Raw genomic sequence first — 13,803 nt, forward strand, 5'->3', positions numbered from 1 at the left:
GAATGAACAGTGAATATCTCGAAAAACACCGGTAATTCATGGCGATCATCATGGCGAGTAGTCGTAGCCGTTAACAACCGCACTTTGACACATGCAAAAAAAAAACTACTAAACTATCTATTTTTAAATACGCAACATGGGACAAATTTTCAGTTTAGACACGCTCTCCTGTACATGGCATCATAACATAGCATTATAGAAATTATACGGATTGTATTGGGGTGCCCTTGTTAAATCTACCCTATATTGCGTCGAGTTGCTTATATCCTGTCACGTTAACAGATGTCTAATAAGAACGCTCCACTCGTTGAGTTTATCCCATTATTCTCACCTACCATACGCTTGACACGATTAATTTATCCAGTAATGGTTACCTAATAGGACGTTTTTAATAATAATAGGACCTAATAGGACAATACTGTCCTGATATTGTCTCAGACAGCTAGCTTCGAGCCCAAAACAAATCGACGCCAGCCTCACAGGATCAGATCACCTCACAGGTTCCTTGTTCAGTAGCTGAACACACATTATTGCGGCCTTAGAAGGCCCAACAGATACACTACGTTATTACACTTTTAGATTGGATCTGTTCGAACAGTGAGGCGACAAACTAAAACAAAAAAAATGTACCCTTCAAGGGAAGTGAGGCTAGGTGTCATAAACGAGGAAAAGGTGCTACAAGGAACACAGCTGGCTGTTTTTGCAGGTAAACAATCATACGTGGACGATTTTTCGTGACGCTTCCTTTGTATGTTAGAACAGAGTGCGCATTATGTGCATAGTTTATTGTTAAGATCGTCGCGATAGAGATGCACAGTTTGGCACCTACGAACATAGCTCTGTACACGTTCACTAAGGCTATGCTAGGAGCAGACGCTTGCAGAGCTGGTCTTCTTCTGTTCTTTCTACACAACTAGACACAGCCGACGGCAGTGCTTATTTTATGTCCGTCATGATGAAATCGATTGAAAGTTATCGAAGTCGATAATGTCCTGTCAACGGCGTATCGGTCCCGCGGTACAGCGAGACTAATTCGCTGTTTAGAAGGAGACTTAGCGTCATTTCATCAGTTAAAAAGTATATAACCAGCCTGGAGTCGCTCTGCAGCGCAATCTTGTATCAGTTCTGGCCCCCTTTCTGCAGGACTATTATCTTTCTAATGGCAATCTTTCAATGGTGTATTAATTAATGGAGCATTCTTTGATAAGATTACGCAGTACACGCCCCTAATCGATGTGCATTTTACTTCTGTTATGCTGTGATTTTTTACTAGCTAAAAACGGGTGAGCAAATAGCCTTTGCGACCGCCTAAAACTATTCGAACTAATAACATGTAACCCCTGGAAAAATCAAAATGCCTATTTCCCTTATTTAAATTAATTAACAGCGTTTATTTAGTTCTAAAGCTGAATAAACACTCAAAATGTTATTTATTCATCTCAAAGTCACAGCTGAGTCTGATATTCCGCGGTGTAGGCAAAACAGGCGTCGAATGATTGTCGGGTACCCTAACACAGAATTCTATGCCAAAAATTCTAGGTGCCATATGCATAGGTAATGTTTTATTGAGTATACCACGCAGCCTTTAGGGCGATTGTTGTCATTACATTGTAGATTGACGTTAGGCTCTTTTGTTGAATAAACGCATTTAACAGAACTGGGTGTTTCCTCCTCGAAAAATTCTTCGGAAGACATTGGTTTCTTTGTCCATCTGGCGAGTAATCGATCGCTATGCAGCGATCGATTGGCGATTGCAGCCACGTGCATGCATCTTCAATGCATGCACGTGGCTGCAATAAGAAGAGCTGCATATTATGTAATAATACACTACGAACCCGTAGAATGCTACAAGTTTACTCAGAGAAATGAAAATTTGTTATTGGCTTATAAATGCAAGAGAGCATAGCGAACCGGTAAAGCATATTCCCCAATCATATCCGAGCAAGTTACAATCAGGCGACTAAAAATTCTTCAGTTGTTACTTCTAAATCGTTCGCGTATTGCGGCAGTAAGTGATCTGTTACAGTAACAATTCCCTATGCAGAATGGCGGGTCCCTAAGGTTAGCAGGTAAATACGGTACCCTTTAAGCTGTGACGAGTGGCTAGTATTCAATTGTTTTCGGCCCCGTCTTACATATTAAGATGGATGATGTACAGATTTGAGTACTAGGTCTAGCGCACTATCGAATTGTTTGGCCTACGCGTGCCAGTGCGAAGATTCAGGACAAACTGCATGCTGTATGTATGTATGTATGTATATATATCGTTATATTATTAGAGTGCTCCCCAATAGACAATCATGTCGCAAATCGTGGAAATTGCTATTCATGTCAAAGCACAGACCAAATAATACATCCCTAGTCTTGTAGTAGTACATTCAACAACAAGCACACTAGTGAATGTTGAAGTCTTCTTCACTGGGGTTGAAAATATCAATCGTCGTCGCACAGGCTTACCTGGATTGTTTATGAAGAAATAATCAAAGATTTTCATAAAATATAGAAAAAAAAAAAAAAAAAACAAAAAAAAAAGAAGTTTCATGTATTTCACTTTGCATGAATATTAATCGAAAGATATTGTTGGCAGCCAGCTTAGCAGCATTTGTGGCTTATTCTCAGTGGTCGAACAACATAAGGTCAGCAGTTCCCATCGTTAACTACAAATAGACAGCTGGCTGCTTTAATACAACCGTAGCGGGCCATCAGTTAAAATTTAACAGTAAATTTTTACCGATTGATCAGTGCAAACGCTCTGATTTCCTATCACACGAGAAGACTTTTCCATCTCGTGAAACACGTGCGGATCGGCATATGTGCTTCTGCACGTACAAGTTCGTTAACAATAATCTTATTTTTGCCTCTCTAGCTAGAATTCGATCCGAAATGAAATCCGAGAATGGTCGGATTGTGCTAGGTTGTTTGGATTGCTTAAGCTTCATCTTGGGCGTAAGATAAAGCCCCGTTAGATAGGTATTTAAAACTATAAGCTAAGTTTCTATTTTTCCGTAGACCGGAGCATTAATTTATCTGGCCGCAACGATACCTTAGTTCTCATTTTCGACTTCTCAGAACAACACCGCTATACTGTTTAGAAACACTACGGTCAGCCATCAGAATCGTTTATGCCGATGAATCAAAAAATTTATATGTGTAAAATGGAAGCGATACAAATCAAATATATGGCCAACGAGAGTTGGTCGGTCAGGCCTCTCCTGCTAAGTTAAGACTTTTTATCCCGAAAAACCTGTATGTTTCTCATAGAAATTGCGTTCTGCTTATTGGTGCTGCGTGAAAAAAAAACTTTGCTTCAAACTAAAACCGCTATTCGACCTACCTCCATTGTAACTACATATTTAGCCATATAGCTTTATACAGATAAAATAATTGTCTGTAATAGTAAAACAAATGCTGATTGTTGCACGACAGTAAATAAGTGAACCGCAACGTGCGAGACTCGTTAGCTCCTCCGCTAGCTGAAGTACCCGACTTGTGTGATAAAAACAATGAAGCAGTCTAGCGACTCTGACTGCCCATTGAATCGGCACCCCCTGTCAATTATATCCCTTCCGCACTAAGACAAACAGTACGGGTTTTAGAGTACAGTATTGTGACGACCACAACGAGTGACGAAGATTTTTGTTGGTATTGTTTAGATGTAATAGCTGAATATTGATTCCCGGGGGTACACTGATTTTATTAGGAGCTGACGTAGAGCAGCAGCAGCATCAAAGGGGCCACAGAGGTTTTTTGGGGTCACCCCGTGATTCAGAAGTTCGATGATTCGAGCCGACTGAACATTCAGGGAAGAAGACGCCACCCGCATTCACTTAAAAGGACAGTTTGTACAGATCATCTCTTATATTCTATCAACACCGAAAAGCCGTTCATCTCTGCAAACATATTTTGGGGGGGTATCACTTCGGGGTAACTCAAACCAAGCTGCACACATTTTACTTGCGCAAATTCAGATGAAAATCGTACATTTATTATGCCAACTCTATGCATGTATGTATGTCCTTTTTCTTCCGTCAAGCAAGTTTACCTTCTACGTCTTTTTGGCAAAGAATCATCTTACAATGTATCTCGGTATAGTTCTGATGACACCGACTAGACAAAATGGTGTTCACCAGTCCAGAAGTAGACTTTGTACACCTTACACCAGCTTCATTGTCCACGCTTGACGAAACGGATCGATGTAAAAGATTTTAGGGGGAGAACAAAATTTACTTGATTGAAATTTTCATTACCCTCTAACGATTACCGGTGCCACTGATAAGGTGGCACGTTGAACGTGCCTTACTCAAGTGTACGTTTGACATTTCGTTTGGCTCAAAAAAAATTAGCCACCACACCCTGAAACATGGTTATGACCTTTGGGCAGTTGCACAGGCCAGTTTAGGTGACCAAGTTCACTCAGAACATATATAGATTAGGAGAATTATTTTCATATTTCACGGTGATCCGTATCGTTATTAATGCCAAACCATTTTTCATTTGAAAACTCTAAATGCGCTTTAGGAAGTTAACTATTATTGCGGGAGGCATCTTAATCTGAAAGCCACATGGGGCCTTCCTCTTTAAAACAGTATTTGTTATCTCGTTTACCGAAAAATTTCGAACGAAACAGTCTGCTGAAAATATATATACCTCAGTTCAGTTAGCAATGATAGTTTGCACTACCCGGTAGGCAGATGCGCTACCTGAACTAATGTAGTGAGGACTCGCATCTGATACGGTTGCCTCTCTGATTTTGAATAGCTTGAAAGGTCCTCGTTTAGGTAAATAGACTAAACCATTTCCCTATAAATTTCTCTATAGCCCGTACATGTCGCCAATCGAAACTCGAGCACACGTTTATTTCTTGTTGTTGTATCTTTTTAAATAGGGTATATATGTATATACATATTTTTTTTCTAGCGTTCTTCGACGTACCCAATACCCTCACCGTATGAGCTGTGAAGCTTTTGATCGGCTGTAGTAATATCATCGATTAGTCTGAAACGTGGGCATCGATTCTCAACACCGGTACATCAGTGAATACGAGAGCCTAGAACCGTTTCAGCAACGTTGGTTAATGTCCGAGGAAGGACGTTTCGATCAATAAAACCGAGTCGCATCTTTGACCTGGGATCCTCCTTCTTAGCCAAGCTGATAGTAAATACTAACTGAAGTAATAATGAAGCAATATTTAACATAGTAGTAGTAGTAAAAAGCAGGCTAAGTTTACTGTATTGTCATACCAAATCAGGGTGAACACGTTTTTTTGTTTGCTGGTCCGTACAGGTATGCAGGTAGGCTTATTTTGTCGGTAGGTACACCTCATTCATTTTGTACTGATTGAAAATGTTGGGATGATTATCAGATATATAGGAATAAAAAATCATCCCAACAGCAAACGGTGAAAAAATCGCTTAAGTACTTACCATCAGCGCGTTGATACAGTCCCGCTGATCTCGCAAGCCATTCGAAACTAACACCGGACGCGACTTTTGATAATGCTGAGTGGTCATGAATTTGGCCATGCGTCGGATGGTGAATCACTCCAAATACCCCAGGGTGTCCAAGACTAGGATGGGCTGGATGTCCTGGATGGTTTGGACCAGGATAGCCCCCTGGCCCACCGGCAGCCGCGGTGACACCCGCCACGGCACTAAGTAGACCTGGATAGTTGGGGAAAGCGCTTAAGAGACGTGCGGCCATCTGCGCACTAGCCGCCGTCGGGCTGGTCGAGGTTGATGGTGACGATGAGCGTGACGGAGATGGCGAATCTCTTGGCCAGTTGTCCTGTTGCTTTTCGAGTAGCAGTAGACGATCCTGTTTGTCGAACATAAGCCGCTCTTGTTTATCAAGACAGGGTCGTTGACGTAGTAACGAATCAATGGAGAATGTCGACTTTGTAACGGGCGGCTGTGAACCGCTGTCACCTTCAGTGGGCATATCGAGCTAGGTTAAGATCGGCGTATCAATTGGACGTCTTTAATTTTAAGTATATTGTAGCTTGATATCACTGTGCCGGTTTGACAGGTGAAACCGGTCGTTTTCTTTAGCGACGTAACTGAATGTTGGATAAAATAGGACCCTTTTTCTGGAGTATGGCTGCTTATCGTAGAGAAGTCAAAAAATTGGCTTTATTTACTCTAGCTCTATAGTTTGTCGGCTAAATGAGGTTGGCAAGGTTTCATACATTCGTACTGAGTGAAAACTAGATCGTAGAACCTTGTTTTGTGAGGCACTTCAATGTATGAGGTTTTTTTTTTTTTTTTTTTTTACTGGCCTACAATAAATTGTTAATTGATGAAAAAACGTGCAACGAACGTTTGAGCGAAGTCGTATTATATTTGATTAAACGATGTTACGATTGAAGAGCATGGCTATGTCGTAATACTGTACACTTGAGCACGGAATAGGTAAACGACACAGTTTTGTTCAGACCTACGAGTTTTTGACCCACCGCTTGTGTTAAGCACTTGTGGTCAGCTGCAGTATTTAGGATCTCCGATGTGTAAGCGAACGATGTTCTGTAGTTTTTTCTATTCACAATTAAGCTGTTTAAGTGAGCTGCCTCGGAATAGACGGCTTCTGCGCGACGTACTTCGAAATAAAGAAAGCTGACAAGGTAGAGTTTCGAAGCACCTCGTGTGGACTCCGAATACCGAGAGTTTACTGTGCTAACTGCGAAAAACTCATGAGCTGTACAGATTTAATAATAAACGCCGTACACCCATCACTCGATATCTTCCAGCTGCAAACCGCAACATTAATGCCAGTCACGAGTCAACAAATTGGCTAACATTATAAGATCCATATCACAGTTCAGGGCCAACCTCTCTGCGGAGTGCAGTTCCTTCGTCGGAAATAATAATTATTCTCAATTAGGCACCCTTACGCCTTGAACAACGGTAATTACTTTCTCGTAATACTGATTCACTGTTGCAAAACTTGTGACGCAAACTCCCTTTTACTTTGTGCCCTAGGTAGATAGATTTCAGTTTTAGTGCTTATTTCGTCTTATTGAACCCCCGGTGTTGGAAATGTCTTGTGGAGTATTTTCTATCTGTTAGAGGAATCCAACTTCGCTGTTATTTACTCGAGCAAGCTATGCTAGCTAAGTCGCCTGATGTTGTTTACTTGCGTCGTTCGAGGGTTATCCTTTTTTCCTACTCTGTAACCCCTTGGCGAAGTATTTCACTGTAGAGGACTCAACGCAAATCCTTCACTAAGCACATAGTCACATAGCTCTAAATATATTTCTCGAGTTTATAGTAATTGCTGCTAGTAAAGGATGGTAACTGCTAAAAAGTGATTCGTTCACTGGGTCAACGTTTTGCTTTGCTCGATGTTGGGCGCTTGATGCTTGCTGGTTGTCGTTTTCCGCGCACGAAGCTCCTATTCCTGTCTATAGCACAGCCACAAGCTCTGTTCGCCACGAGTTCGGATCTCTTGTTCGGATCTCGCTGGTGTTAATGTTAGATGTTGTTAGCTTAACAGTCTAAGTGTAAATGCTCATGGTCCTGCTCCAGGCCGTGGTTCGCGGCTCGGGCTGACTCGCGCGGCGTTGACGACCCGTCGTCTTCTTCCTCTCGGTCTCTTTGTCCGCTGCTGCTGCTGCTGCTGCTGCTGCTGCTGCTGCTGCTGCTGCTGCTGCTGGCGGCCTCCGCCCGAACCTCACTGGGCTGGCTTTCGCCGGCTGGGGGAGGAAGTGGTCGGCAGCGATGTCTGCAAGCCAGCTCGCGGCACAGCAGCCGGCTCAACGTTAGTATCTGATCGATGCGCGTGGGTGTGTGTGCGTATGTGTGTGTATGTCCGTGTAGGCGTATGTATGTGTGTGTGTGTGCTGTGTGTACACGAGCGACGGGGGTAGTAAGGGAGAGTGTGAGAGAATGTGTGTCTAAGACTCATGTGGGCGTGTGTAATGTGTATGTATCCGAGGGGACTTGGGAGGATCGGGGTACAAAAGGGGAGGTTCCTAAATGGGGCTGGATTTGGCCGTGTGTTCCTCTGTATGAGTGTTGATCCCGTGGATCCACTGGTATAATAACTACTACTACCGAATTGGTGTTAGCGGACAGAAGCACAGATATACAAAGACGCAGTGGTGGATTGTAGGCAGATTCAGGGTCCGCTTGTGTTAGTTGCCTGTAGTGGTAGCGGTGTTCTGTGCATTACTGATTCGCGATGACGGTAATACTAGTCATGTACGTACGTCGCTTTTGATCCCTGTGTCCTTCCCTCTCTATATATGTATCCCCTGTCGGTTACAGCAAGCTACGTAGTGTCTGTGTATATATGTGCGTGTTTGCGTGTTGTTCTCTGCTACAGCACCAGCGTCGCTGGGCATCACTATTCGTGTAAGTAGCCGCTGCCAGCCAATTTATACCTCAACGCAAGAGCAAAGAACGCAAATCAGAACAACGGGGCAATAGCAGGACTTTATTCTCCTGGCCAGCTTGTGATCCTTCTGCAGCGAGTTGGCGCAAGAGCAGCAGAAGTAGCCACAGAATCAAACTCTGGCCGAAGCCGCTGTATCCTGATATGGTTGCTATAGCTGCTGCTGCTGCCGCCATCGCCGCTGCGGCCGCAGCTGTTGTGCCTATGGATAAACAGACATCGTTTCGGGACCTTGTCTGTTGGCTTATCCACCTTCAATCTTTCCGTTCTCTCTCCCTCTCTCTCCCGGCTTTTTCTAACCTTAGCTCCTTGCCCATTTGCCCCTCGGATCGTTGTCGTCGTTTTAGGTTACCGTCGTTTTGCTCCGTCTGGCTCGTCGTTGCAATGTGCATGTGTTGCGTATTGGTGACCCATGCTGGCCCTTTTGGCGATGATGTAAGTGCAATGGTTAGCGTCCTGATTGTTGTCGAAGTCCGTTTTGCGTGCAGTGACGCGATACCGTTATACGAACGCTTTTCAGTGTAGTTTTTCTCGCTTCCGTTCATTTCCACCCCTTCTGTGCCCAATTTTCGGCGGGCCGGGACGTTGAGAGTAGGATCAGGATGAGGCAATGGTTGAGTGTCCGTGCAGCTGCCCTCGATTTTCTTTCGTCGCCTCTCTTTTCTACAACCTCTTCCTTCCTGTGTCGCCGCACCTGCACCCCAGTGTAAATTATCTCTTCTATAGCAGACATGATCATCATTACCATCAAAAGCATCATCAGCGTGCCTGACCTTCCTCCCTTATGGTCCTTCCTCCTGCCCTTCAGGTTTCCGTACCCCTACAACCAGTTCAAGCCATAGTCCGGCCTGTGGTCCTGCGTCGCTTCGAACTCTACATCGCATCGCATCGCATCGCATCGCATACGCCACCGTATTTGTGTGTGTGTGTGTGTGTGTCTGTGTGTGTGTGTGTGTGTGCAGCTGAAAACCCTCGGCAACTTTGCTTCTGCGATTCGCTCCATCTCACTCCGATCGCTTCCCGGGACGTTCGTTTGGGGATGCAGTGGGCGGGGCTTCGCATTCTGCTGTCATCGTGAGTGTGGCGGTTTTCGGGCGGAGCTTCAGGAACAGGAACCCAACAAGAGAGCTTCGAGGCGCTTGGAAAGAGAGAACAAAGTGGGCGGAGTTCAGGTCTAGCGAGAGTGCGACGCAGCCTCTCTTAGCTGATCAACTTCGTACTATAACGCAGAGCCAAGAAACTCTGAAAGGAAAGCAACGAGAGTTGTGTTTTTCGGCTGAGCAACGTGTGCAGGAACCATCCCAGGCAGCCAAAGCCGATGTAGCAGCCACGTTCGCCGCAGTCGCCCAGCAGTGGAGGTCCATGACGAACACATTATATGCCGCTTTGGAACAAATTAAATTTGCAAGATGTATTGATTCGTTTCTCTTCTCCTCTGGGTTTCTCCTCGGATTGCCTCGCCCGATCCGTTGGAATGCCCTTCCTCTTTCGATTCTCCCCATCTAGCCTTTGTCCCTGTCCTGTAGCCGACTCGCTCCCCCACGGTTCGCTTCTACTGCTCATCGCAGGTCCAGCCTCTAGCATGGAGACGTTCCCTTCGCCGTCATCCTTCCGTCCCCTTTCCTTTGACTCGCTAACTGTAATTTCACGTCATTTCAAGCCACAGTCCCATTCACTAGCAACGCGTATCAGCAGAATGTATGGCCGGGATAGTCTCTCCGCCTCGGGATCGATCTGGGGGCCGGAGCCCCGAGGTTCCATTTGGCTTCGCCACTCTATGCCACCACTGCTTTTATTCCCTTTGCCGTATTAGTCCGCGGGGCCTATTGGTTCTCTGACTATATAAGACTATGTCCGCACGGTGGTCTACCGATATTCGGGTTATTTGTTGACCAAGACCCTTTCGGTTCTGCCCTTCCCTTGTGCCTCGCTTATTGGGTTGCGCTTGCACAAATCCGATGCCTATATGTGTATATATATATATCGTCTTCTATTTTTGTTATTATATAGCGACGTTGTATCATCGTCTAGCGTATTTTACGTCGAGCTAATAATGAGGCTAGCCATTATCGGGGATCGGCAAAGCTCGCTCTCCAGTGTGTCTAATAGCACCACAAGCCTTGCTCAACAACACTACCATTATGCAATGCACAGATAAATACTGTTAACGCTAATTCTGTTACTTGCACACGTACGTTTTTACGTATTGGGAAGGTGAAACCGAATTGTTTACAGTATGAGTAAAGCATCCTTTACTAATCCCCGAATTATGTAATGCCTCTTGAATGCAGAAATACTATACTATCGTAAGGTCTGTATGAAAAATGGTCGTGTGAAAAGCCTTCTATAGTCGCAATAAGCATTTGAATATTGTGTGAGTTTTGTCGAGAATTATGCGTCGCATAGGGAACGTTTGAAAATGAGCTATTGCCATCCTCATAGAACGGTTAGAGCTAACCTGGTTTCCTAGTCAACGTCTTAGCTAACAAGAGGAGATATTCGTGATGATTTACGAACCTGAGCCCAGGATCCTACGCTAAATTAGAACAAAGGTTTTTCTTTAGAATGAATATACTAAGCTTCCACAATGACACACGTTTCAAGCAATACTGATAAACTATTAAAGCACATATACGAGAGTGCTGTTTCTTTTCATCGCTTGAATTTTCCATATAATACTCAAAGCAGCTGTGTATGGTTCAAGAAATTTAGGCGTGCTCCTATATTTGGGACGAATCGAATATTTAAAAGTGTACGGCTTCCGGGGTCTGCTCCTTCGATTTAACTATACTGTATGGAAAGCATACATAGTGTTCGCATATATCTCTACGAAGAAGTCCGCAACAATCTTCGCAATAATTGGAGATTGACTTACGTTCTTTCTTCTGAGGCCTGCTCTGAGCCTTAATATTATCTTTTTTTAGGTTGTACCTTTCTAGTGCTGCCCATTGGTTGCACGGACACACGCAACAACCATTAGAGATCGTATTCACAGTCTTTTTACTTTGCTAGGCTTTATTGGGTAGTGCTGAACATTTTAGTATTATTCATTATCAAACACTTTAGTATTATCTTCGTACCAAGTTCATTGGTTGCTCGTTTCATCGACGGTCGACTATGCGAGTGTATCCTATATGCGAAACGATACGGACAACATCTTTGTTGCTTTGTTCGACCAATGTTTTTTCGTCGTTGAGTCTAGGTAGACTTTTTATGCGGGCTTTCTGGGTGCCGGTGATTGATCTGAGAAAGTCTTACAGTATAGCAAATAACTGCCGTTCATGGAAGCGATTGTTTATAAAATATAGAGCCAGTATTTTCTATTCTTTTATTGTTAAGTAGGAATGCTTGGAAAGCACATCCTAACTTTCTCAGCTTTCCCGAGAAGGTTAATAACAATATGCCATGCTGCAGTATCCATTACAAACTTGTAATAGTAATAAAGTATCGGCTAATAGCTTGTTCCGCCTGCAAATAGAGAAACCTATTTTACGGGCAAAAACGGCAATGTCGTTAAATAAAGTTTCACAATTTTCACCAGGTCTGCAATGGCTGGTTCGGGTCAGACAAACGTCCCCGACAATTTTTTTACTACCTTGCGGTTTAGCTAATTCAATATTAAAGAAAATCTATTATTTTCTATTAAATTTTATAGGTGAATGTTTGATTATTTGGAGAGGCCTTTCGAGTCGAATTTCCCATTGACCTTCTTAAGATGATGTTTCACAGTGTAAAGATACGATACGATACGATACGATACGATACGCTTACCGCTGCGTGTTTTGAGCCCATATTCTCGGTTGGACCTTTGGTTGTCAGCTTCTCTGTTCTAAAGCCATTCCTCGGACGCTAATGGGTAGCTATTTTGACTTTGTGCGTTCTAGTTCTTGATTAATGGATTGATCCAGTAAGCGTTCATCAATCGTAAACGTCGCAGACCTGATCAATTTCTTTACCCATCTCTATGTGACTGCTTCCGGCGAAAAAACGGCCTTAGGAAGCGTCATTTGCATATATATATATATATATATATATATATATATATGCGTTTTTGTTCTCTGTACTGAAAATTGGCCGGCGAGATCTTTTGTAGACCGTTTAGCTTTTGTGTAGCCTTCCCCTCTAAACAGGTCAGCAGGAAGTCGTCTTTATATAACGTCTTACTTTTTCGTTTCCACTTAAGATGGCAACTTCTACCAGACAAAGATCACTCATTATAGGATTTTAACTCGCTCTTTTCTTATCCATACTATAATCTTCGTGGTTTCAAAATCTGCCGAAACGTTATTGAAGATACCTTAATGATTTTCGCTATGGTTTATATCGCTTGCTCCTTGCCACTAGCGTTTCACAAGACGTCATGTCTCATGCGAGTTGACGCTGGAAAACTATGTTTTCTTCCTTAATGAGGATATTGAACAAATTACTAATATTAAATCTCATTAATATAAGGAGCCCCATACGTCTTTGACTGCAACACAAAACTCAACCGAACAAAAATGTCAGTGTCTTCTAAAGATTATCAATTAATTTTCAAGCGACATCGTCTGTGCTATCTTTAATAGTTGCTGTTACTATCTGTAATACTCAAAGGGAAATTTTTAACTGTCAGCGGTACTTGGAAAAATTTGTTCCAAATTACAGAATACTTATTTCTTTTAGAAAGCATATTTATTTGCATCCTTAGCAGATACTTTGGTGGGAGAGATATATATAGGGTGTCCCTATATATATATACATTTGCGCTGTTTGTCTAACGGTCATAATTTTTCAGTTGTTTTTTTCAGTGTCTGCCGAACTGGAGTAATGAGTTGATTAAGATGAACGTCCAGGCAAAGAAATTTATTTTAAAATGCTATTTGAAGCATAGAAATATAGCGGAGGAAATATCGTAGCGAATTTGAGGTGGATACAACAATTAATAGGATCAAAGGTAAGTTTGCAACGGATTGAATCGTTCAGGATATTTGTAGATGGCGTTCCCGGAGCATCAACGAGCCTTATCAGCCAAAAAGGAGTGCCTGCAAGTTATAGCAAAGTATTCCAAATATATCGCAACGCATCAAATGTAAGTTCGTTTGGTCACGCTACACTTCAAGAAATGAAAAGTGAGTAGTAATAACATCTTTATCAGTCACCTTCATTCAATTAACGCTTTCTGTCGGAATGTTTTTATCTAACGACCGCCATGTTTTTACGTGTTCGACTGCTGCCACGCTGCATCGCTTTCTTAGTTCGGGTGCAATCACTCGGCTTAACGGACACCTCGGCACGAGTTAAGCGACAGCATTAGGCGTTTATCTAACGCTCCGAACTGTCGTCATGGGCGACGCTGTTTAATTCTATTCTTTTTTTGGAACGGCCAGATAGCTGCCCCTTCGGCACGATCGACTAGAAAAATTGTACAGAAGTTCC

The 13,803-nt window shown here is 43.1% G+C and overlaps 1 protein-coding gene across 1 annotated transcript in view; it reads right to left on the reverse strand.

Moving 5' to 3' along the window:
• Positions 1 to 5,952, reverse strand: part of LOC111265430 (uncharacterized) — a 36,546-nt gene extending 30,594 nt beyond the window's left edge. The window contains exon 1 of the mRNA XM_022842111.2: positions 5,424 to 5,952. Within this exon, the coding sequence (XP_022697846.2) occupies positions 5,424 to 5,937 (514 nt within the window). The 5' untranslated portion in view covers positions 5,938 to 5,952. The remainder of the gene's footprint in view (positions 1 to 5,423) is intronic.
• Between the last annotated feature and the right edge of the window lie 7,851 nt (positions 5,953 to 13,803).

Source organism: Varroa jacobsoni, unplaced genomic scaffold (assembly GCF_002532875.2).
Source record: "Varroa jacobsoni isolate VJ856 unplaced genomic scaffold, vjacob_1.0 scaffold_973, whole genome shotgun sequence".
NCBI lineage: Eukaryota > Metazoa > Arthropoda > Arachnida > Mesostigmata > Varroidae > Varroa > Varroa jacobsoni.